This window comes from Conger conger, chromosome 11 (genome assembly GCF_963514075.1).
Source record: "Conger conger chromosome 11, fConCon1.1, whole genome shotgun sequence".
NCBI lineage: Eukaryota > Metazoa > Chordata > Actinopteri > Anguilliformes > Congridae > Conger > Conger conger.
Window position 1 is genome coordinate 32,589,573 of NC_083770.1, and position 26,571 is coordinate 32,616,143.

At 42.5% G+C, this 26,571-nt stretch overlaps 2 protein-coding genes across 4 annotated transcripts in view; both read left to right on the plus strand.

Moving 5' to 3' along the window:
• The first annotated feature begins 1,843 nt into the window (after positions 1 to 1,843).
• Positions 1,844 to 7,009, plus strand: LOC133140169 (serine/threonine-protein phosphatase 6 catalytic subunit-like). Of its 2 annotated transcripts, none has more exons than XM_061259794.1 (7): positions 1,844 to 1,961; positions 2,991 to 3,086; positions 3,197 to 3,262; positions 3,537 to 3,649; positions 3,983 to 4,062; positions 4,486 to 4,695; positions 5,148 to 7,009. In XM_061259794.1, the coding sequence occupies exons 1-7, from the start codon at positions 1,906 to 1,908 to the stop codon at positions 5,394 to 5,396; spliced, it is 870 nt and encodes a 289-aa protein (XP_061115778.1). In that variant the 5' UTR covers positions 1,844 to 1,905; the 3' UTR covers positions 5,397 to 7,009. The 2 variants fall into 2 exon arrangements, with proteins under 2 accessions (XP_061115778.1, XP_061115777.1); XM_061259793.1 differs by lacking the exon at positions 1,844 to 1,961 and adding an exon at positions 2,061 to 2,192 and having other exon boundaries at positions 3,508 to 3,649.
• A 419-nt stretch (positions 7,010 to 7,428) lies between these two features.
• Positions 7,429 to 26,571, plus strand: part of LOC133141081 (protein SCAI-like) — a 31,464-nt gene continuing 12,321 nt past the window's right edge. For both annotated transcript variants that reach the window (XM_061261461.1, XM_061261462.1), the window contains exons 1-3: positions 7,429 to 7,703; positions 8,051 to 8,133; positions 19,708 to 19,839. In XM_061261461.1, the coding sequence (XP_061117445.1) occupies positions 19,733 to 19,839 (107 nt within the window). In that variant the 5' untranslated portion in view covers positions 7,429 to 7,703; positions 8,051 to 8,133; positions 19,708 to 19,732. The remainder of the gene's footprint in view (positions 7,704 to 8,050; positions 8,134 to 19,707; positions 19,840 to 26,571) is intronic.

Consider the following 26,571-nt stretch of genomic DNA (forward strand, 5'->3'; position numbering starts at 1 on the left):
TGCTATCCTATATTTGCTGTCGTCAGACTACTGAAAGACAAAATCCTTTCTACACATAGCCTTGCTCAGCAATTCAGTTCTGGAACATTTTAAACTACCGTTTAGGGGTTATGTGTGAATGAGAGCCAGAATTCCGAATGACTTCCTTTCCTTGATTCATTCTGAACATGTCACAAGGGAACATGAAAGAGAAGGAGGAGAGGAGAGATGTAAACTATTACAGCTAAGAGGTTCCATATTCAGACATCCTCGTCCAGTGCATTTTGTGAGGACATTGTTCAGGAGTGACATTGAATAATAACAGATTCATAGTGCAAAGTGTGGCTGTTGTCTTCGTCCTATTAAAAAAAGAATGACTGATGACTGATTAATGCTAAAACACCACAATGGATCTAGCACATTCAGAACTTATACTTCTTTTCATGGTAGCAAATTAGTCTGTAAGACCACCACACAAAATTGCTACAGTAAATGCAGCTTATTTTGAAGACCATTTTTATGACCAGACGGATGAAGCCTGATAAATGAGCGCCCCCTAATGGCACTAAAGCATAAACACCTGTCAATAATCTAAAGTCACCCCATGCATAACATCCATCCATCCATCCACCCATTATCTTAACCCGCTTATCCTGAACAGGGTCGCAGGGGGGCTGGAGCCTATCCCAGCATACATTGGGCGCCAGTCCATAGCAGGGCACACACACCATTCACTCACACACTCATACCTACGGGCAATTTAGACTCTCCAATCAGCCTAACCTGCATGTCTTTGGACTGTGGGAGGAAACCGGAGTACCTGGAGGAAACTCACACAAACACGGGGAGAACATGCAAACTCCACACAGAGAGGCCCTGGCCGACGGGGATTCGAACCCAAGACCTCCTTGCTGTGAGGCGGCAGTGCTACCCACTGCACCATCCGTGCCGCCCCAGGCATAACAAATGCACTGAAATGAATCGTAATTTCACATGCCTTAGCTATTCTTATCATCTGGGTACTTGGTAGAAGAAAAGTGTAAAGGGTTTCTCAGATATTCATTAAACATACAGCCCTAGATTTAAAACTGTTTTAAATGCCGATATTCACAGAATTTTTACATTTAATTACATTACATAACACTATAGTGATTCCGCAGACGCTCTTATCCAGAGTGACGTACAATTATTTTAGTCTAGAAATAGGCTTCATTCATGTCTGGGAAACCGGCTCAACTCATGAATTGCCAGGTTTTAGAGGAGGTTGTTCCAATTTTTTTACCACATATATTGCCTGAAGTTAAGTTACATGTGCACAGCCAGAATCAATGTTGATTTATGAAGATTACATATAAGATTTCATAAGATATTTTATATCTTATATATATTTTTTAAAATAATGCTTTTTTAATCCCATAGGCTATCCTGCTGAAAAGAAAAACAACTCAAGCTAAATTTTGAAACAGCTGATAGCTGGTTGACCTGTTTAGACCAGTTCCTAGCTTGACATGGTTCGACCAGCTCAAGCTATGTTTTTAAACAGCTGGTTGAAACAGCGTAGACAGACTACCAGCACTACTGGCTGACCAGTTCATACCCACCTACACCAGCTTATGACCAGTTTGTCCAGCTCAGACTTCAAGCTGCTCCAGCTGGCATATCTGGGTTTTACAGCAGGGTATTTAACAATAATAACAATAATCTCTCTCTCCTCTCTGTCAAAGGTATATTGCTCAATTACTCTGATTCTACACTTGAGTGCCCTTATATACTTCTGATAAATTACTTGAATTGTTTGGAGTGATTGCAAATGTTTAATTAAAAATACACTTCCTCTTCCTCTTGCATTAGGCTAGAAGTGGATGCGCATTTCTACGGAGCATGGGGGAGGGGGGGTGTTGCAAACTGTTTTGAGTTCTTGAGTTAATGGCAGCTTTCAAGATCAACTCGAACGCTGCGACTGCCATGCTGAGTGCACTTTTGTAAGTAGTTGGGCTAAAAGCATCAGCCAAATGACTTGTAAATGTATTGTATTGAAACGCTTTGCACCTTCCACACAGCTACAGTGAAAGCTCCCTCAGAAATAGGAAGTGACGTAATGTTTTCCTCGTTTGCACTCTGAAGCAGTTAACGTTACAATGGCACCGCTGGACCTAGATAAATATGTTGAGATTGCAAGACAGTGTAAATACCTCCCAGAAAACGACTTAAAGGTGAGCACGGCCCTGTCCTGTCACAAATAGTCGGTGCTTTCCATTTAAATAAGGCATTTTAGTTTTTATTTTCGTATTAAACGGCTAGCTAGCTGCAAAATGGCAGGACTTTCCACAGAGCACGTCAGAAATGTCAGTTAAACCTTTCCGTTAATGTAGATAGGTAGCTATTTACTAAGCCTAATACGATGATATGCTAATGTTAGTGAACCAAACCACCTAGCCAAATTTTGCGTCGATCCTTCTTAATGTAAATTTGTAGGTATGTTACACTAAGTAGCTGGCCAGTGAAATCCACTCAGTTCAATTGAGCAGAATATTAACGTTAGCTAACAATACATAACATACAATACATACAATACAATACAATACATAGTAACATACAATACTTAGCAGCCTAACGATACTGAGTTCCATTTCAGTATTTCTTCCATCCTACCTAGCATATTCCCAGCTATTTGGGTGGCTTGAATACATCGCGCAACGACTTGATTTACATGACATTACGCTACCTAAAAAACCGTAAAAAGACAGAACTGTTTGCAAGGATAAGACTAGATATCCAGACTGAAATACTGATGTCTTCATGCTAACTTATAAGACAGCTAGCTAGTTAGAAAGCTGGTTTTCCCACACCCATCGGCGGCCTTCTTGTATGTTAACTTATATACATCTTTAAAAAAAAGCTAAATTATTTTTTAGTTTGTTTGAATGTATCCAGGTATAGTAATGCATTTTAGTGCGTATTATACAACGATATTGTATATATAGTTTCTTTCTTATTTGTTCCCATGACAGAGATTATGTGACTATGTCTGCGATCTTCTGCTGGAGGAGTCCAATGTACAGCCTGTGTCCACTCCAGTCACAGTGTGTGGGGATATACATGGACAGGTACACTCTCTCTATCGCAGGTTTAATAGCCAACTGCCTTTGCAGCTTTTATTGACCATAGTGTCATATCTGACGTTTTCCCTAATTTATTATTCTCTTTTTACTTTCAGTTTTACGATCTTTGTGAACTGTTCAGAACTGGGGGACAAGTTCCTGACACAAACTACATTTTTATGGTGAGTGTGATGTAATGAACATGTAGTTTTGTTCCCAGTGTAGTGAAAAGTGTAGAGTAATGGGACTGAAACTCCTTCCAATTTCTCAAGTCAGCCAAAAGCTTATGACATTTTTTTAAATGCTTTCATGCTCAGTTAATCTTTGCTGTGGGTCCTTTTGTGTTTACTGAGTGCATGACTCACCTCAGGGAAGTTTTTGAAACAGTGCTGATTCACGTGTTTCCATGCTGGGTGTTTTCTCTTAGGGTGACTTTGTTGACCGTGGTTATTACAGCCTGGAGACCTTCACATATTTGCTGGCATTGAAAGCCAAGTGGCCTGACCGCATCACTCTGCTGCGAGGAAACCATGAGAGCCGGCAGATCACACAAGTGTATGGATTTTACGGTTAGCCCTTTCCCTTGGTTAACGGTTAACTACGGAGATGCCCACAGCTCTGCAAACTCACAAATTAACTAATGGCAGGGCCAGGATCATACAAATATTTACTGTTGTTCCATATTGGAGACTAACATATTTATGTATGTGTGTTTCATATGGTGGTTAGTCTGTTTGTATGTCCTATATTGGATTCTCAAAAAAATAAAATATGTACAGTGACCGGTTAAGTGGTTTAAATTATGGTTACAAACAATAGTGTTTTTGTCATGGCTGTGGAGATTCAAAGTTGTGATTCCAGCCAAATTGGTTAGAATTGCCCCTCTGTCCTTTGACTTACAGATGAGTGCCAAACAAAATATGGAAACGCAAACGCCTGGCGATACTGCACAAAAGTTTTTGACATGCTGACAGTTGCAGCTGTGAGTACATTTTTACAGCCTTCACATTTCCTAATGTGTTTTTTTTGTGCCATATGAGTTCCACATGGCTTTTTAGCAGTCTAACAGATTTGATTAATCACCCCTGTTTGCTATGCCATCTTCTGTAACTGTGCTTCATTTTGGATGGGGGCACATAATGTATTTTTATAGCATACACTTTGACCTAAAGGGAAAATGTAATTTTTAACACATTATCCACAAACGCACTTGGACATGTGCTAATACCAATAAAGGTAGAATACCTGCTCAAGTGTATAATGGCAGAACCCGGTCTGAGATTTTAAACGGCATCCTTTCACATTGAAGCCTCTTAGCTGCAACACTGACCTGCGGCCACCCCTAATTTGGAATCCCCTTACCTCTCTGGCTGTAATGTTCTGATGCAGATGTCCTGTTTTACAGTTATTGGATGAGCAGATCCTGTGTGTCCACGGTGGCCTGTCGCCTGACATCAAGACACTGGACCAAATTCGCACTATTGAGCGTAACCAGGAGATCCCACACAAGGGCGCTTTCTGTGACCTGGTGTGGTCAGACCCTGAGGATGTGGACACCTGGGCCATCAGCCCAAGGGGTGCTGGCTGGCTTTTTGGGGCCAAGGTCACCAATGAGGTCAGGCAGCACATATCTTAATGCACTGATATTTGTTGAATTACTTATGATAGCTTTGCATGTTGAAACCAAAAAAAGAATGTAATGTTCCATGTTACTTCTGTTGTGACTTTAGGGTATAGCCTGCAGCACTGTGCAAAGGTTTTAGGCATCCTATGTGTTTTAAAATATAAATTTGACCCTTTTTCTGCATTTTCTGTCTATAATAATATAACATATTAAGTAATAGACCACTTCTCAGATTTAAAAGAACTTTAACATTTACTTTATAGGAAATATCTAGATATTTTCTATCAACATTCTTTTACATGTGCCTAAGATTTTTGCACAGTACTGTATTTTTTTTAAAGAAAATTAATAAATTGGTTTGCGACAAGTGTGTGATTATTGCCTATGGTGCTGCTGTTCCCAACTCTGTGTCTGTTTCTCTCTCTCGCTCTGTAAATGTGAAGTTTGTTCACATCAACAACCTGAAGCTGATCTGCCGGGCTCACCAGCTGGTGCACGAGGGCTACAAGTTCATGTTCGATGAGAAGCTGGTGACGGTGTGGTCGGCCCCCAACTACTGCTACCGCTGCGGAAACATCGCCTCCATCATGGTGTTCAAAGATGCCAACACCAGGGAGCCCAAGCTCTTTCGTGCCGTGCCCGACTCGGAGAGGGTCATCCCCCCCAGAACAACCACGCCCTATTTCCTCTGAGGGCACACACACCTGTAACGCACAGGTCATCCCCCCCAGAACAACCACGCCCTATTCCCTCTGCGCACACACACCTGTAACGCACAGGTCATCCCCCCCAGAACAACCACGCCCTATTCCCTCTGCGCACACACACCTGTAACACACAGGTCATCCCCCCCAGAACAACCACGCCCTATTCCCTCTGCGCACACACACCTGTAATGCACAGGTCATCCCCCCAGAACAACCACGCCCTATTCCCTCTGAGCAGACACACACCTGTAACGCACAGGTCATACCCCCCAGAACAACCACGCCCTATTCCCTCTGACCGCACACACATCTGTAACACACAAGTCATCCCCCCCAGAACAACCACGCCCTATTCCCTCTGAGCAGACACACACCTGTAACACACAGGTCATACCCCCCAGAACAACCACGCCCTATTCCCTCTGAGCAGACACACACCTGTAACACACAGGTCATCCCCCCCAGAACAACCACGCCCTATTCCCTCTGCGCACACACACCTGTAACACACCCCCTGCTCTGAGGTCTCTTCCCTCCCCCGCATATCATGTACAATCTCTGCTCTCTGCCATTGACCTTCCCATTAGCGTTTTTATCCTGTTTACTGCTGTCCATCTCTCCCACCTTTTAAAATGTCTCATTATTATTTTATTTATTGCTGTAAACCAAATTGCCAGCATGAAAGGCTGACTGAATACGTAGTCACATTGCTCTTTATATTGTTATAACGGTCACTGTTCTCGCAATGTTTTATCTTTTTATGCCAGGTTCCAAGCACATATGTTTGCACTAGACGCGTGCTGTGAACTGCACTTACTATTCCTCACCATACTGTATTGTTTGATTTGGTTTTATGAACATAAATGTGTTTTCTGACATTTGTAAACAGGGATGGAATATGAACATCAAACCTTCTGAGTGTCATCTTCAGCTTCAAGCACTGTCAAATTTTAGAGCTTAGTGATTGTAATAGGCTAGGGAAGCAGTAATTTGTTGGTTTTGAAACTGTTTGGATGGAGGGTTGTTGGTTTTAATCCCAGGTTGAGCACTGCTTTTGTACCCTATAAGCAAGGTACTTGCTTGAATTGCTTTTGTAAATATTAGCTGTGTAAGTGGTTGATATGCAAGAATGTAATCTGCAAGTTGTCCTGGATAAGGGTGTCAACTAAGCCACTAAAATTGTGCAATAAATTTAGATTAATGCTATGTTACAGAATAACATGCTTTATATGTATATGTATTTGTATGTTACTGTGAAAATCCCTTGACAGGTCATTCTGAACTGGACTGTCAAAGAAAAGAAAAATGTATTTTTATCTATGTATCTGTGGAGTTAGTTAATCTAGTTTCTTTACAGATATACTGTATATTGGCTTCTCTCTTGCATACAGCAGAAAAAGTAAAGGAGTAGCTATTTTTGTGCAAATGGGAAGATCAGATGGCCTGTCTAATCTATGTAATTAGCTGGCCTGTGTTGAATTTATACTTTGGATGTTTGTTATTTTATTTTTTATTTGATTAGTTTAATTTTATTGTAGTAGAAATGTCAACCAATATAGTGCACAAGTATTGGAAATAAAACTGATTTCTTCACATGATACATCTAGAATCGCCATTTCTGGGTCAAAATTTATGTACGGATGTATTTAACAAGTAGTGATTTGTGAATTTGTAACCTGCGCAGGATATGGTGTTTGTTTACAGTATAATGGTATACTAGATTACAAGTGTAATGTAATAATCAGCCACTTAGTGGCGCTATGGGATTATCTTTCGTTAGCTACCTTTTCGACAAACCAGTTGTGCTCAATGGCAGTCGTGCGTTGCGCTTGCGATATTGGTTGTGCTCCGTTTACTCTGACTGACAAATGTGTCCTCCAATGAAATCCTGCCTGAGTCTAACAGACGTCATTCTGTCCTGAAGAGAAAACTAAAGGCGATTGTGTCACGTTTGGATGAGAAACACTTTACTACTGGCCGCAGCTGGACACAACTGTATCAGTTGACAAGTAGCTAACCAACGTACACTTGCAAGAATACCAGGGGGCCGGGGCTAAAAACGTCAAATTGTAGGCTGCCTACATTACGTCGTAGCAACACTGCACTGCATTCGATGCACTGAATTAGCTTATTAGTTGTAGACAATTTGCATACGTTTTTCACCTGGATGCGGTGCTACATTGCAATTCGAGAGCTCGATGCACGGCACGTTTGTAATACGCTGGGCTGGCTACGTGGTGCTGTTTGGCGAGGTTGCTAGCAAGTGACTGATTGGAGGGACAAATTTAAAGCGTAAGATTTTTTAATAAAGCATTGATTTATTATTGTCATGCGCAACGAATATCTTGGAAGCGTATAGCAGACTTAAATGAATGGCCACAGGTAGATTAATAATGGAGCCATCTAATTGCAAACCAACGATTCTATAGCCACAGATGAACAATTGCTGTTTTCGCTATGACATGCAGTGTCATTGACTCTGACAGCTAGGTTTATTTTATGAATTATGATTAGTTAACTGAATGACGTGCATTTAACCTATGGTAGCCTACTTGCAGTGTCTGAATGCTGGGTTTCTAGACAAATCCTTCCCTCCTCTTACCCGATTTTCTCAAATACTGTTATGTCGGTTCTAACAGAATCAAGCGGACTAACAGCGACAGTAACTCCTGTTGTTGTAGGCGATTCTGAAGGGACAAAAGGACAGAATCCAAGAAAAGCGGTAAGTATTTTTGTTGATAGCATAATTGTATCCCTTTCCTTGTTTTTCTGTATTTCTAACGATAAGCTATATATGCGGCTTTGTTACGGGCTTTGCGGCAGTGCTGGTATTTGAGGCATGCCTTAGAGAAGAATGCGCGATTTGACGTAGCCTAGACTAGTCTTGTCTAGCGCCGTGTATGGTTCGGTTTACAGAAAAAAACAAAAAACGGACTATGCTAGCTGCTGACTAAATGGACGAGGTCTCTGTCACACGTCAGATAAACATAAATAGCCTAGGCTACTGTGCGATCGCAGTAATTAATAATCTTCAGAAGAAAAACATGTTTATGTTTGCGCCAGAAAGGTCATGCCTCGCTCTATCTTTTTTGCTTGCTATCGATTACATTTGAACTATAGGCATTTTACAATGACTCCAGAATTGCCTATATTGTCGTATAGGTAGGCACCCTTTCCAATCCTGAAGCACATAGCCAGTGCAATAGGTTAAAGCATCATTTTTACTTTCCTGAGCTACCGCTCAAGTGCCAGCTGGAGTCAATGCAGTGAGTGGAACATGTCATCATCAGTCATCAGTAGAGAAAAAGACATATGCACGGGTCGATGCAAGTGTGTTTAAATGCATGTCGCACACTGGGAATTCCACCTTGTACAAACACTTTACTGAAATTGTTTTAGGTGCTTGCACGGCTGCTGCATTCTCATGAATATCAAGTGTTGCCTTCTCTGAAGAAGCGACTGTACTTGAATGCCAGAGTGCAGAAATTAATGTGACATAAATCCTGAGTCACCAATGTCAAGTGTATCTGTCTGGTTAATTGATGGTTCATTATTAGGGCTAATTAGGCTATAATGTTTTTGTACTTTTTTTGGGTTATTGTCATGACTGTTGGCACTGTCACTGCCAGGATCTATGGAAACTCCATAAAAGTTCAACATAAAATGGTTAAATAATTTATGCCGGCATTTCTAAGTAAATGGTTACCCGGCTGAGTAGCTTGTGAATCCTCAGGAAAGCTCGAGGAGTTTGCAAGACTGAGAACAGGAGCACTTGGATGGGAGACTGGTAAAATAAGATTGGTGATGGGTGTAGTGTTGATGAGTGAGCTGTGGGAAGTCTTCCTTCTGTAGAACTGACAATGGCCTATTGCAATCATTAGGACCCTATGCTGTTGTTATCTTTCATATGTTCTCTAAACTGTGACCTTGGCTCAATCGCACTTACCGCAGAGAGTAGGGAGGTCTTCCGTGTGCTGCCTGAATGCTCTTTCAGTGCTGCGCATGTGGTAATAGAGTAGTGGAGTAGAGTAAATTAATCATCTCCTTTCCATTACACCGGTATTGAGGGTCATGGTGCAAAATAGCTATCATTCCTCGCCCAGGTCGGGTGTTTGCAAAGGACTTTGAGATCATGACCATCATCATATTCGTGGACTGAGCAATCACCTTTTTACTAGGATATCTATTCTCAACACTTGAGACCTTCTTGGTGGATAAAAGCCTTTGCAGTTTTAAAACATTTTTGGTGAGATATAATACTTTCTGTTGAGCTATAATGTTTAGAACAAGACGTCTTTTTGATCTTACAATTGATTTAGCTCTGTACTCTGTACTGATTTGTAATCAAACCATTCACACCTGGTTAAAGTTCACATCCTCAGCTTTTATTAAAGGCCATTTTTATTTTGATTTCACAATCTAGAAACTTTTATACGCGTATCTTATATGCATCAAAATGAAGTCTTGGTCTCAGACATTATTGAGCTTACTGCAGTGTCACCTATGAGCCCCTTGTATGACTGTGCTATGTGGCAGAGCCTTGGGTTGCCAAAGCCTTCCACTGAGTTTCCTGGCCGCTAGGGTTTCCTAGCATCAATATCGTGGGTAGAGAGAGCCGTCTCAAGGGAATATGTGGTTCTTAATGTAAACATCTCCTTGCAGGGAACAGTGCAACTCCTAGGCCTGTCTGACTCTACCAATGATGGAATGAGATGCTTGTCCTGCTTGTGTTCTCTTTTTTTTTAAGAATAATGAAGTCAATGTTCTGCGTATTCTTCACTATCCCCTTTTGCACATGCTTCAGCAGGAAGTCAATAGTAACATTCAGCATAGCCATCTTAAACGGCATCTTAAAATGCTACCTTCAGTGTTGAATCTTATCTGAAGGAACATATCTCTGTGTTCTCTTCGCCCCCCTGCACCCCTCCCCCACTCACCCATACTGAATGATTGAAGCCCAGCAGCCAATTTAAACCAGTTACTGATTTTAAAATGAATTATTTTTCCATGAATACTCCTGATGCACAATGTCTGCTCATCTTTATCTTGTTTATGGTTGTCTGTTTTTTGGGCCTTTCAATACCAAATTAACTTCTTTCTAGAGAGAGTAGAAACAGACTTAAGCAAAAAGCAAACGCAGATGTATTCTGGGTGTTAATGATAATATTTGTATTTGAATGCAGACAGAAATCAGTGATGTTTATCATCCACAGAATGGCAGCCCATGAAAAGAAGAAAAGGGGTCATGTAGCCGATCCAATTAAGCCCATTTCCAAAGACCGTCAGGCAACAATCATCTAGTCAGTTTTCCCTCTTTATATTTCTGTGAGCAGTGTTCACAGTGGCAGACTAATGAAGATGTGTAGTAAGTGGATCTAAGCACTCCTGTATCCCAGCACTGCAGTTTTACTCCATTACATGGGGATGTAAATAAAACCAGGGAATGTCTGCTCAAACAAATGCTTTTATTAATACTTTTATGTTTTCAAAACCATTTCTTTCCTGGACTGTGTTCAACACTGATGTCATCGTTTGTATTTGTTTCTGGACTGTGCACTGGCTCATAACTGAGTCACAAAAGAATGTTTTTGTCTCTGCAGTTTACCTGCATATAGATGTGTGTTTTTATTTCATTTAGGTTTGCTCAATGGACGGTTTTGTGGAGGTGTGATCTTGGTTCTTATGTTAAAAACATAGACATTCCTGTCCTTCAGGGAAAATCCATGATGCACTTTCCCACATTCAGGAATCTCAGGCACTGCAGGGATTGATTTAACACCCTCCCTTTTCTAGAGCGTGGGTACTGTATATGAATGCTTGTCCTGTAAACACAGCAGCTACCGCATGCAGCCAGGGATGCTCCTCTGTGCCTCTGTTAGCTGTACTGTCTTAAATCATACCGGCCTCTAAGGACATCTCCACCTGCTGTGTCTCAGATCGTGCGAATGCTAATCATGTGACAAAATAATCGTATATATTGGAGTTTTTGGCATATTTGCAGAGGTTGCGGTTACTGACTATTTCTCCATGTCTAATATCAGGATGGATTGATATAGGTTTTATGTATTTGATCCATTGGGTGGTTGAAGTCCCTCTCATGCTGTCACAACAAGCCCTAATGAGCTAGATATTCCAAGATTAAATATTGGCCTGGTTCTACTGCTGAGATGCAGAAAGCCGTACATGGCAGCCCCAACCCTCAATATAGCCTCATGATTGTCCTGCTTATTGTTGCTCTGAAAATGAGCATCCCCTGAGCTTTTCAGGAACATCTCCTCCCCTGGTGGGGCCCTGATCACGAAAGCCTTCTTCAGCAGCGGTAACTATCTGTGAACCTGGCAACAGCCACAGCACTTTAGTCCCTGGGCACACGTTGACAACAGCATGTACAGTGGTGTGAAAAAGTGTTTGCCCCCTTCCTGATTTCTTATTTTTTTGCATGTTTGTCACACTTAAATGTTTCAGATCAAACAAATTTAAGTATTAGTCAAAGGCAACACAAGTAAACACAAAATGCAGTTTTTAAATGAAGGTTTTTATTATTAAGGGAGAAAAAAAATCCAAACCTACATGGCCCTGTGTGAAAAAGTGATTGCCCCCTAAACCTAATAACTGGTTGGGCCACCCTTCGCAGCAACAACTGCAATCAAGCATTAGTGATAACTTGCAATGAGTCTCTTACAGCGCTGTGGAGGAATTTTGGCCCACTCATCTTTGCAAAATTGTTGTAATTCAACCACATTGGAGGGTTTTCGAGCATGAACCGCCTTTTTAAGGTCATGCCACAGCATCTCAATAGGATTCAGGTCAGGACTTTGACTAGGCCACTCCAAAGTCTTCATTTTGTTTTTCTTCAGGCATTCAGAGGTGGACTTGCTGGTGTGTTTTGGATCATTGTTCTGCTGCAGAACCTAAGTTCGTTTCAGCTTGAGGTCACGAACAGATGGCCGGACATTCTCCTTCAGGATTTTTTGGTAGACAGCAGAATTCATGGTTCCATTTATCACAGCAAGTCTTCCAGGTCCTGAAGTAGCAAAACAGCCCCAGACCATCACACTGCCACCACCATATTTTACTGTTGGTATGATGTTCTTTTTCTGAAATGCGGTGTTACTTTTACGCCAGATGTAATGGGACACACACCTTCCAAAAAGTTCAACTTTTGTCTCGTCAGATCACAGAGTACTTTCCCAAAAGTCTTGGGGATCATCAAGATGTTTCCTGGTAAAATTGAGACGAGCCTTAATGTTCTTTTTGCTCAGCAGTGGTTTTCGTCTTGGAACTCTGCCATGCAGGCCATTTTTGCCCAGTCTCTTTCTTATGGTGGAGTCATGAACACTGACCTTAACTGAGGCAAGTGAGGCCTGCAGTTCTTTGGATGTTGTTGTGGGGTCTTTTGTGACCGCTTGGATGAGTCGTCGCTGCGCTCTTGGGGTAATTTTGGTCGGCCGGCCACTCCTGGGAAGGTTCACCACTGGTCCATGTTTTCGCCATTTGTGAATAATGGCTCTCACTGTGGTTCGCTGGAGTCCCAAAGCTTTAGAAATGGCTTAATAACCTTTTCCAGACTGATAGATCTCAATTCCTTTCTTTCTCATTTGTTCCTGAATTTCTTTAGATCTCGGCATGATGTCTAGCTTTTGAGGATCATTTGGTCTACTTCACTTTGTCAGGCAGGTCCTATTTAAGTGGTTTCTTGATTGAGAACAGGTGTGGCAGTAATCAGGCCTGGGTGTGGCTAGAGAAATTGAACTCAGGTTTGATAAACCAGAGTTAAGTTATGTTTTAACAGGGCGGGGGCAATCACTTTTTCACACAGGGCCATGTAGGTTAGGATTTTTTTTCTCCCTTAATAATAAAAACCTTCATTTAAAAACGGCATTTTGTGTTTACTTGTGTTGTCTTTGACTAATATTTAAATTTGTTTGACGATCTGAAACATTTAAGTGTGACAAACATGCAAAAAAATAAGAAATCAGGAAGGGGGCAAACACTTTTTCACACCACTGTATATTTCTGTGGTAGAAACTGATCATAAGTATGCAGTATCCCAATATTATACGCTTTATTCAGAGGACAATGTTTTGGCCTTAAATGGATATTTGTGTGGAGGGACTTCTGCTTCCATCACAACCAGCATTTAGGCTACAATCACATTCGGCTGATGCCGTTACCTTGATTCATGCAAACGACATTCCCTTTTCTGAGAGCCAATCCATATATACAGCTGGATTTTTATTGAAGCAATTGAGGTTAAGTACTTTGCTCAAGGGTACAACAGCAGTGTCCCGCCTGGGAATCAAAACTACAGCCTTGTGGTTGTGAACCCAGTTTGCTAACCATAAAACTACGCTGGCACCCTGCAGTTGAGGTGGAGAATCAGCAAGTGGAGCCGTTTAGAATGCTATTTCACCCATTTTGGAACGCACAATCGTATTCAGCTGCACTCATGCTGCTGTCTCTGCAGGCTCTGCAGGCTCTGTAGGCGATGCTGCGTTCATGGCGTATAGGAGTAAGCAGAACAGGGAGGGTTTCCCAGTGCCCCAGCTTAATATCGTTGCATATTGGTTCGAGTGGATTTGTTTGGGTCCCAGAACATTTGGGGAAATAATATGATTAAGTAATGCTTAATCCGATAATTGCTGAAATTATTGACACTGGTTGAACATGAACTTTTGTAATTCCAAGTAGGAAATACTTGGAATTACAAAAGTTAATGTTCAACCAGTGTCAATATTCAAGTGAACAATTTTTCCCAGTCGGAAGGTGGTCATTTTGATGATTCCGATACTGTCGAGGGAAGAACCATTGTGATAAGGCACACTTTTATTACATGCAGCATGGAGATAATTCACAATACATCAGCTTTCTGTGAAAATATAAATGCCTCACCTGTGTGCAACTGTTAATCCTGGTCCTTTTCTTAAATGGTATTCGATTTTTGAGAGTACTTGAAGTCATGATAATAGCCTTAGCTGACAAAGCCTAATTAAAGCTTCACTAGGTGGATGAAGTGTAGGTTCCCACCTGTCAGTCATGGCATGTCAGGAAAACAACATTTTTACGAAACACCATGTAATAATGGGCCGATAGGTACAGTACTTAATGGGATTGTCTCTGTTCTACAAGCTTTAAACAAGTAATCTGTTTTTCTCCTATCCATGTCTGCTGTAATGATAGGGAACAAAATGTAGTACATTTTCAATGAGACAGGGCACCAAGCCAGGCTTCAGAAATGTGCATTTGGTTTGTGTGAAGCAGAACCCCACATGGCTTATTACAGGCCTGCTCTAATGCCTTGGTGTGTAAAAGTGTAAATATTACATTTGAAACGTACAACACACAGACACATATGCATGCATGTATTATATCTGTGCGTTGTTTTAACATTATTTGTGTGGTGAATGCATACGTGTGCATTGTATCTTCCTATTTGTAATTTTTTATCCTTATGGTGAACGAGGCAAAGTACAATAGAAAGCCAGATAACAGAACAATAACAAAAGCAGATTGACAATAATAATCGGTAATATTGTGTGTGACATACCCCAACATGTTCAGCAAAAGGTATAATTTTTTATCATGTTTGTGTTCTGTTGAAGTCCTGCTGAAATTCGCTGTTGAGTTCCCCCCATTGCTGTAAACAATGATGCTTTTGCTCCGTGTGTCTGCCCAGACCTTCTTAGATTTGGTCATCTGTCCAGCTTGGCTTCAGAATGAGTTTTGACTGACATCAGAGAAGGGTGTAATTTACGGTCCTGCTACAAGCTGGTAGACTCTCTTTATCTGCCATGTCAAACAGATAAGAACTCACAGTTTGTCTCTGCTGACCTGCAGAGGAGAGGGAGATTTACTGTTGGCTTGGCCATAGGGCATACATAGGAACTGGGAGGTGTGGGAGGGATAAGGGGGTGAAGCACAGGATGTGACTGGATACCGACTCCACTGCCCATGCTGTGATTGGTTTATTAAGCTGTCCATTGAAAGCCAAGCAAAATCATCCTGAATTGACAGCCACTAAAATCTCTTGAGATATTTTAATAATTTTGATCTGTGTTTGCAACGGTTCTAATTAATCGTGCTATTATTAATGGGTGGGAAACTGCTGTTTTTTTGTTCTGTAAGTTTTGTATTTCCATAAAATACACAATTTTACACATTTTTCATAATATAAATCACAATTAGCTCTATGAATAAGTGTATGATGCATTCCATTGGCTGGAGACCTTGGTCTTTAGCCCAGTGTGCTGATGGTATTGCTTTGCAGTGTGGACTACTTGAGGCCACTAACAGCAGATGCACCCCCATTGTATTCAGATATTGTGCTAACCCTAGGAGACGAATACATCACAGAAAAAAATGTAATTTAAAAACAAACAAAAAAAATGAACATGTACAAAAATAAATGTTCCTTTTAGAAATAAGGACTTCAATCATGACAGATTGTTATGATAAAAATAGTGTTGGAGGCTGGAGTCATAGAAGGACATCAGTCAGACAGAATTTAAGTGTGAGACAGAGGGAGGTGGGTTGAGTTTATGTCTATGAAATGAACATAGTCAATTCTAGACAGATGGCTCGCTGCAGTTCTGCTGGGACTATGGGGTGCTATAGGTTTCGTGTTTGGTTCCAATTACAAACCCATTGAAACCCTTTTTAGGTTTTCTTATTTGTTTAAGTTCAATTTTAAGACTGATATTGATGAATAATTTAAGGACTGTGGCCACAAGGGACCAAGACTGTCTATCCAGGATGCGTAATAGCATGCACATATGACAATGCTCATGCAGAACAGAACGTTCAGCAATGAGTTGATACTAATATTAAATGCAATCATTCCTCCTTCTGCCGCCCCCATTTAAAGTATATTGCAGGCTTTTTAGATATGTCTTTCCCCAAGTGATTCTCCTCAATGAGAGTTAATCAGTAGTTAATTTGTTTTTCTTTAAAGACAGTAGACCAAACTTAGAAGCAGCTGAGCCCTTTCATATTGAAAGCACTCTTCAATGGAAAAAAAATCATTGGATTCTGTCTTGGTCTTTTTGACAGTCAAAGAGCAGTGAAGCTGTGACTGATCCTTCCTTATCTTTTTGACCCGTCAAGTGAGATGATGGAAAACTCACACTGCTCCACTTTTATAGAAAGCATCTTGTAGAGGGTCAGCCCTATGAAAAAGAGCTAGAAGCTTTCTGATGGTCAGTGCAGGCCAACCTAGAGAAACCTTTTGGAAAGCAGAATGTCTTCCTTGTCTCTTGCCCTGGTCATCCTTTCTGATTCTCCACACACACACACACACACACACACACACACACACACACACACACACACACACACACACACACACACACACACACACAACATTTCATTCAAATTCATATTTTCATTTGGCATCTACGTGCATGAAATGACACCATAAACAAAATTATCCTATTTTTTAAAATGATTTTCTCCTCAATTTGGAACGGATCATCATACTCAACGCAGCAACACTCATTGCAATTGTTGATTTGGGAGAGACACGTTTCGAAGCATGTGACATTACACCAATTGGAGGAGACGCATATCTTCCATTATAATTGTAGGGAGTCAGCACAATGGATCCCTGAAGGCAGGCTAGCTTATTCCTATTGCTGTACATTAACCCCGGCTGAACTAAACCGACTGTGTCACATGGCTATAAACTATAAACGCCTGGTCATAGCAGGCTAAAGATATACATAGCTCATGCTCAAACGTGTATTTGCGTGGTACAGAACGCCCTCACGGTGTGTGCATTCATTGAATGAGCCCCCTTTCTTTTTAACACACATGAGTGAGTTTGTGTGGTATGGATTACTGCGGTGTAAAATGAGATTTTGAATGCGCTATAAAATAGCATAATCAAATTGCTGACAGAGTGCTGACCAAGTTGTTACGGTTGTTGTCACTCTCTGTTAATGTTGTCTTCAAATTTAGATTCAGATAAGAGATCTAGATTACAGCTCTCAGGGACACTTTCTGCTGGAAACACTTAAGTTATGGATGTTAAATGTGCCTCTTCAAGCTACTGTGTATTTTACCATTTTATTGCAGATGCTGTCAGGTCCACAAATCTGAGGCTATAGCCCTGGCTGTGAAGTGTTTAGTTGATTTTCAGTATTTTGAATATTTATGAATATTTCGTAAATCATGCTGTACCTTTCAGCTTTTGCACCACCATATGGTCAATGTACGTGCCACTACATCTTTATTTGTATCTATTTGTCAGGGATTGACTGTGTGCTTTAATGTGTGTGTGTGGGCACCTGTGCTTTAATGTGTGTGTGTGTGTGTGTGTGTGTGTGTGTGTGGGCACTTGTGTTTTAATGTGTGTTTGTGTGTGTGTGTGGGCACTTGTGTTTTAATGTGTGTGTGTGTGTGTGTGTGTGTGTGTGGGCACTTGTGTTTTAATATGTGTTTGTGTGTGTGTGTGTGTGTGTGGGGGGGGCACTTGTATTTTAATATGTGTGTGTGTGCATGTGTGTGTGTGTGTGTGTGTGTGCGTGTGTGCGTGTGTGTGTGTGCGTGTGTGCGTGTGTGCGCGCGTGTGTGTGTGTGTGTGTGGTAACTCCTCTCTCCTTCTGTCCTTCTTCAGTTGGAATGATTTAACAGCTGAGCAGCACTTACTCTGCCTTGGGCCTATTGGCCTTGCATAAGCTCTCTCTCTCTCTCTCTCTCTCTCTCTCTGATTCTCTATCTCTCTCTCACTCTCTGATTCTCTATCTCTCTCTCACTCTCTGATTCTCTATCTCTCTCTCTCTCTCTCTCTCTCTCTCTCTCACACACACGCACACATAACAAACAAGAAAATGAAACACCGTCATAAATAAATGCAAGCAGATTGTCTCTCTTAATTTTATGTCCTCCTTTGTGTCTCTCACCTTCATTCTGGGACAGGTTAAAATGACAATACATATATATATATAAAACCAGGAAGGCTAAGACATCAGAAAATGGGATCACGATTGAATTATGCAATTCCAGGTTATGATAAAAGCTGATTATAAGCATTATAACCAAGCAAACAATATGAGAAGATGATGGTGTTTGAAAGATATGGCGTATGAAAGGTTATTTGTGCACATGCCTATGCTACTATAAATGAGGCTGTGGCGTATTGTCATTTCCCCTTTGGTGCTGGTGATTGGCTACATGTAGATGGAGTGTTTTATGTTAAGCGGTTTCTCCCCTGTTATTGTTGTGACAGTTAAATGTATGATGAAGTAAAGTTCTTTCTGAAATCCAACTCCCCCCTCCCTTCTTCTTCTCTCTCTCCATCATTCCTCTCTCCCCACTGGACCCGAAATCCTCTGGAGCCCCATTAAGGATGCTTCTTGTCTGTTGTTCCAGTGTGCTGGAGAAATGAAGGATAGCGATTGAACTAAGCATGGGGCTTGGTGGCTCCATTGCAGACCCAGACCCATTGGTGGCCCGGGTGTAAATCTCCGTGGCACAGAACCAGTGTGTGCATCTCTCAGCTCTGCCACAGAGATGCCATGTGTGCTGGCCTGCCCTCTCTGGGGGACTGGCCCGCAGCCACCCAACCTGGTCCCCGTGTCATTTGGATGACAGACGGCTTCGTCCTCCTCTCTCTCTCTCTCTCTCTCTCTCTCTATCACTATCTTCAGCTGCCTCTGTGCATCACAGCCACTGTGCTGATTTTAGTGTGGAGACACCAAGGCCCCATGCAAGACCAGCACTGCCTGAATAATTTATTTATGCCAAAAAAGAGGAGGAATTGCTCTGAGACAATCATATCGATTGGATTTATTGGATTAGAGCCCCCCTTTCTATCCCTCTCTCTGTCTCCCTCTCTGGATCCTCCTCCTTCTTCCTACAGTATATCCTTTTACCCACATTGTGTCCACCCTGTTTAACCATCTCACACTGGACCACCCTCCCTCACAACATCACTTGCAAATGTTACAACTTCTTCACTTCTAATTTCTGGTACAGTTAAGTTATTTCATGTTTTTATTCATTGGTTAAATAATGCATATTCAGAAATCTTGTGTAATGTTTGAGATATTCCCTGAATCAGTGCAGTGTACAGTGGGGTGCAAAATTTTGGTTTAAATGTCTGTTACAATGAATCTGTACGTGATCGAAAGGCTTTTTGATAATGGGTGCATTTTTTTGTGCAAATTTTTGCATATGACAGTACATAAAATGTGCCATTCTAACTATGTTTACTGTGTACAGTGATTCTGCTTCATGATAATTTACTAATGAATATTACAAAATGAGGTTAGTATAATCAGGTGTGTGTGTGTTTCAGAAGTAAGTGTACAGAATCAGAAGGGATGACCGGGGTAGGAGCTGAGGATGATATTCCGCTGAGTGAGAGAAAGACCGTCACTGACTTCTGCTACCTGCTGGACAAGTCCAAGCAACTCTTCAATGGCCTGAGGTGAGAGCACTCATTTTTCTGTCTGTTTTTTTACACTCAAACCAAGTGCTCAGATGCAAAAACACAGAAGCAAATGAGTTGATTTGGCTTCTCACTATGTAGCAGAATGAAATACATGTTATATACTTATTTTTAGTTGAAACGTGGTTTCTGCAAATAGGTGTTTCTGGTACCATTCGCTTACCACAGAATTGAGCCATTTTAGGTCTCCGTTTGTAAGGTGACTGGACATGGGACATATTGTAGGGTTCATTGTGAATTTCTTATGGCACATCAGTTGAGGTGTGGTCAGTTATGCCAGGTTTGACAGATGTACATGGAAAGACTAAATGGGCTTAGGAACTGGGTGTTACACTGTGTCCGTGCATTAAGTGTGGATGAATAGATAGTCAGCCTGAGGTCCATCATTACATCATGGCCGAATTTTTGAGTTAACCAGTCATTTTTAGCTGAATTCTATTTATAGTCATTGTATGTCAGTTGCTGTAGGCTGTATCTCTCTCTCTCTCTCTCTCTCTCTCTCTCTCTCTCTCTCTCTCTCCCCCTCTCTCTCTTCCTCTCTCTCATTCTCCATCCCTTGGTGTGTAGCCACAGCCGTGAAGCACACTGTATTGGTATTCTCCACAGCGGGAATTTGCTGGTTCATTACTCCCTCTGTAATGTCAGAGATTCTACATAGTGGAAGTGTTCCCTTCTACCTTGCTGTGCTGTCTTGGGAGTCTGATGTTGTTGGCTGAGAAAGATGGCATTGAGAAAACAGGATTATATGTTTGACCTTTATTTCCATAGTTGCAGTCAGATAAGGCATTTTATATTGACTGAAGTAGATTTATTAGTGGATGAATGGTTGTCTTATTGACGGTGAATTATATATCAGTGTGCAAGATGTCTACAACTGTGTGTCTGTGTGCGTTTGTGTGCCTGTCTATGTGTCTGTGTGTGTGTGTGCGCGTGTATCTATGTGTGTGTATGGGTGGGTGTATTTGTCTGTGTGTGTGTGTGTGTGCGCGTGTGTGTCTGTGTATGTCTGTGTGTGTGTGTATGGGTGGGTGGATGTATTTGTCTGTGTGTGTGTGTGTATGTGTGTGTATGGGTGGGTGGGTGTATTTGTCTATGTGTGTGTGTGTATGTGAGTGCGCTCACATCCGTGCATGTGCATGAGAGGAGAGAGAGGCTGAGTTTGGCGTGTGGGTGGGTGTGTTTGTCTGTGTGTGTGTGCGTGTGTGCGTGTATGGGTGGGTGTATTTGTCTGTGTGTATGTGTCTATGTGTGTGTCTGTGTGTGTATGGGTGAGTGTATTTTTCTGTGTGTGTGTATGGGTGGGTGGGTGTATTTGTCTGTGTGTGTGTGTGCGTGTGGGTCTATGTGTGTGTGGGTGGGTGTATTTGTCTGTGTGTGTGTGTGTGTGTGTGTGTGTATGTGTGTCTGTGTGCGTGTATGGGTGGGTGGGTGTATTTGTCTGTGTGTATGTCTCTATGTGTCTGTCTGTGTGTGTATGAGTGAGTGTATTTGTCTGTGTGTGTGTATGGGTGGGTGGGTGTATTTGTCTGTGTGTGTGTGTGTGTGTGTGTGTGTGTGTGTATGGGTGGGTGGGTGTATTTGTCTATGTGTGTGTGTGTATGTGAGTGCGCTCACATCCGTGCGTGTGCATGAGAGGAGAGAGAGGCTGAGTTTGGCGTGGGTGTGTGTCTGTCTGACTAGAGTGGTGTAATCACAGTTTATCTATGAATCCCGTTTTGTGTCATTACACCACAGCAGGGCTGACGGAGCCGCGAGGGGGGCTTTGAGCACTCACTGTCTCACGCTCGGCATGCTGGGAGCGTAAAGGCCTCCAGTGCAGCTGCAAATGAGGCTCTGCACTTCAAAGTGAAACTTTTCTCCTTTGCAGTTTTTTTTTCTGGAACTGCCTTTCACACGGTGGCTTATCGCCGGCTTCCTCCCTGGTGTTCTGTGAGGGGGGGAAAGTGCTGAAGCCAGGGCTTCTACCCACTGTCACCCCCGGCACTCTGGCTCTTATGTAATGCACTGTGGCTCCAGCACTGGTGACTTCAGGGTCAGGACTAGAAATAAAACCAATGGTCAGATTTTATGTGTGACAGTTTCTTCACTGACTTGAATCTGAAAGGCTTTGATCTTATGATCCAGCATCCTATCTTGTTGAATTTACTGTAAAACTGACCATTTACATTGTGGCGATTTTTACTGATGAATATTTACTTTAATGTTCATTATATCATTATTTACCATACCACAACTTATACATTGTGTAGTAAAATCTAGGTTTCCCCAACCCCACAACGGGTGGTGTTCTACCCATCTCTTATGAACCATAACAAAAGCATGTGACCATCACAAAAATATGACCCAATCATAAAGCAGGGGTCCTAACGGCAAAATGCTTAACGCTTTATGTCAATACGCCATTGAAGGCTGTGCCCGTTTAGGGGTTGTGAAGCCTCACTCTTCACTTGCGAGTAGGGGCCACATGACCATGCTGTCAGGAAGCAGGCAGGCTGTTCTGAGGGCCCTTCCCCCCCTCCCTGCGTCCTCCACAGGCCTGGTTCTCTGGGGCTGTGGGGGAAGTGTGTTCTCAGAAACGCTCTGTGGAGCTGGAAGCTGGCCTATGAGCACTAATTGAAAACAGGAGGCTCTTGCGTGCCTGTGTGTGTGTGTGTGTGTGTGTGTGTACGCATGTTTGTGCTTGTGTGTGTGCACGTGCATTTATTGTGCTGAGTAAAGAGTTTCTCCTCGACAGAAATATTGTCTGACTGCCCACTGCTTACCGTCCAAAAAGGCCTATTGGCTCACTCAGCTGTGAGGTAGAGAATAGCTGACACACTGCTGTGTGTGTGTGTGTGTGTGTGTGTGTCCATGTGTATGTATATGCACTTGCACACTGCACAAATGTGTGTGTGTGCTTTGTGTGTGTGCTGGTGTGTTTGTGTATGTTTTATCTGATTGAATCTGTGAGGGTATTCCTATCTTGTAGCTGTCAGCACACAACTGCTTGCATGTGTGACACTGATTACATTTGCTATCTGTTGCTGGAGCTGATTCAGATCTTGAGGTCTGTGTGTTTCCTCTGGAATGTCTGGGTGAGAGAATGTGTGTGAACATTCCACTTGTCAATTCAACCCGACAAGGCTGTTTAGTACGGTGTCATTTGTAGCAATAGCAGTGCTACACAGCGACATGTGCATAGGCACACACACAAGCACACCCATATGCACACACACACAGACACACACACACACACATACAGAAGCACACACAGTCACACCGTAACACACACACACACACACAAACACATTCACTCACGCAGAGGCACACACATACACACAGAAGCACACACACACAGATGCACGCACAACACACACACACAGACATGCGCACACACACGTAGAAGCACAAACACACATACACACACATGCAGAAGCACACACACACACACACTCATACAGAAGCACACACACACACACATACAGAAGCACACACACACAAATGCACACACAACACACACACACACACAGACTTGCACACACACAGACATACTGAAGCACACACACATACATACAGAAGCACACACACATACACACGCATACAGAAGCACACACACACACCGACATGCAGTGGGCGGGTGGTAAAATCAACCCCTCACCCCAGTGCCCTTGCTGTCTGGCAAGGTCATGAGGAGGATCATGGGTCGAGATTTAATGTTGTTCCATGCACCATTAATTTTCCAGCTCTGCTGACAGGATTAATACCCTCAAGATGTACTCCCTTTCTGACCAAAGCATTGACTCTGGAGCAGTGCATTGTGGGATGACGACAATATCCCCATTTGCTGCATCTAACCAAAGGTCATTTAACGATGTTCTGAGTCGTTTATGCAGTCTCCCATTAATTCCTCATATGAGACGTTGGCTCATATTTATTTAATTGAATACCCAAAGGCAGGCTTTTTCTTGCATTGTCTACTTGTATTGTGTGCTTGCTGTCCTTGTGCATTGTGTTTCCTTGGCAGCCTTGTCTTAAAATAAATCTTACCCGGCAGTTCAGTTCATGTAGGTTATAAAGATGTCGTAAATATGACACCGGAGAAGCGACACAGACAGGCTACATGTTAGCTGTGATTAGCCATCCAGCGTGTAGTAAAGCCGGATAGGTCTCCATTGCTTCTTCTGCGGTGCCACTTTGCTTTCTGTGATGGTGAGCAGTGGGAGAGTTGACAGGTGAGGGAGAGAGAGGAGGGTACAGTGGGGTGGGGTAGGGCTAACGCTGCCCACTCGACGCGGTTTAAAACTTCATTTTTACTGCATGAGGGGTGGGCCTGGGAAAGTTTAAGAGACCACGAGGAAACCATCAGGAAAGCCCCGGGCGAGCGTTAATGCGTGTGTGTCTCCGTGTGCTGGCATGGCGGTTCACGTGCGGCCACACTAGAACAAAACATCTGGTCATTTGTGAAACGGCAGGCGCTCTTGTCAGCGGTTTGGAAAGCGGGTTTTGGTCTCAGCGGGAGGCCGGTGGCCTGAATGAGCCTTTTAATGTGTGGAGGGCAGGAGACGCTGCAGCCAGTGCTGGACGACTGCACCTGACCGTCTCTGGCTCTCTGATCCGGACACATTATGGAAAGATTAGATTTTTTATTTCTTAAAATCAAACAGCAATAATAAAATAAAAATCCGCAGTTTGTAAGTCTGCTCTTTTGTGCACTTGGTAACAGAAATAATTTGTGTTTGTGTACATATGTGTATGAGTGTACATGTATGTGTGTGTGTGTGTGTGTGTGTGTGTCTGTGTGCATGTATTTGTGTGTGTGTGTGTGTGTGTGTGTCTGTGTGCATGTATTTGTGTGTGTGTGTGTGTGTGTGTGTCTGTGTGCATGTATTTGTGTGTGTGTGTGTGTGTGTCTGTCTGTGTGCATGTATTTGTGTGTGTGTGTGTCTTTGTGCATGTATTTGTATGTGTGTGTGTGTGTGTCTGTGTGCATGTATTTGTGTGTGTGTGTGTGTCTGTGTCTGTGTGCATATATTTGTGTGTGTGTGTGTGTGTCTGTCTGTGTGCATGTATTTGTGTGTGTGTGTGTCTTTGTGCATGTATTTGTGTGTGTGTGTGTGTGTCTGTGTGCATGTATTTGTGTGTGTGTGTGTGTGTGTCTGTGTCTGTGTGCATATATTTGTGTGTGTGTGTGTGTGTGTGTGTGTGTGTCTGTGTGCATGTATTTGTGTGTGTGTGTGTGTCTGTGTCTGTGTGCATATATTTGTGTGTGTGTTACTTGTTCTCTACTGCAGCCAGTGCTGCGCGTGTCTTTGCAGCCTCCAGATGTGTAGCCATGGCAACTACCAGCTGATAACAGGAGAGCCTGAAGCATTTCAAAAAAAGGGAAAGGAAGAAGAAGGAAAAAATACACTCCCGCTACCTAACTCACTACCTTTCCAGCAGGCTGGCTTTCCGCCCTGAGCTGTCCATCAGTAACTTCCATTACGTCATCTTCCCCCAAGCCGCTGCAGATAGCGGCTCTCTCTATATTCACCCAGTGAGGACAGACTGCTTGCTTCAATGCACTATTTTCAATGGGGGGGGGGGGGGGTGAATTTTACAATTTGATATGACAAAGGGCAAATGATTTATTCTGACTGAGGACAATTGCATATAAAAATGCTATTATTATTTTTAAGGCCAGTTTATAGTTCAGTGACAAAGTGTCGCTCACCTGAATTGTTGAACGTTTGTGAAAATTCTACAGTCGCCCGACGTAGACTGTGGTCATTGTTTACAGTCTAAATATATAAACACACTCCAGTCGCCCAGAGTATAAACCAGATGTTGCCGTGACGCTCTGTCGCTGGGGTATAAAAGGGCCTTTGTGTGGCGTGGAGTTCGGTGGAGAATGTATCCGTCTCGGTCACGCCTGCCGGTGGAGAGAGCACACACACCTGGGTTGGGGTAACTAATCGGCCCAGGTGCCTAAAGGTGTGCTCCTCTCCAGGTACAGGGCCAAGACCGGGAGTACACTCCGAGGAGAGCTGGTGTGTATCTGAATCAAAGGAAACTAACCTGACTGGACAAGCTGAACAGCTGGAGTTGGCTTGTTTTATGTATTTTAGTTTATTGTTTTTGCCCTCGATGGGGAAGGGAGAAAGTGTGACATTATTGCTTTGCCCCTTCCACTCTGATGCCCTGCAGGGGGTGGACACTGGCTTTATGGGGGGGACTATTCCTAGCAACATATTGCAGAGGCCTCTCGGGACAAGGACCCAAAATAAGAACTTCCATTATGTTTTATTGAAAAGGACTATGTACTGTGGTTATGTAACCCCGTTCCTCGCTGTCTGAGGGGAACCTGAGGTGCACTGGTGTGGCCTGTCCGTGGCTTTCATTAATCTTTAAGCTGAGAGCACTCAGCAGTGTGCTCGCACCACACACGTCTGTCTTAACAAGTGTTTTGGTCTTGTAATGACACAAAATGACAAAAAAAAAGAAAAATTCTTCTTTGAAGTAGAAATATTTGCTTGTTTTAAATTTCTGTTTGCTTGTCAAGTGAAACTTTCTTACTCCATTGGCAAATCTTGAAAGGAGTCAGACTGTCTTACCTCATTGCCTATATTTTTGTCTTATTTAGCATAAAGTAATGGAAGTAAGATTTGAAGTCTTTTTTTTAAGATATAAGACTAAAATACTTGTTCAGATCACCTTTTTGTTTGTTTTTGCAGTGCAGGTTGGCTTGGCTTG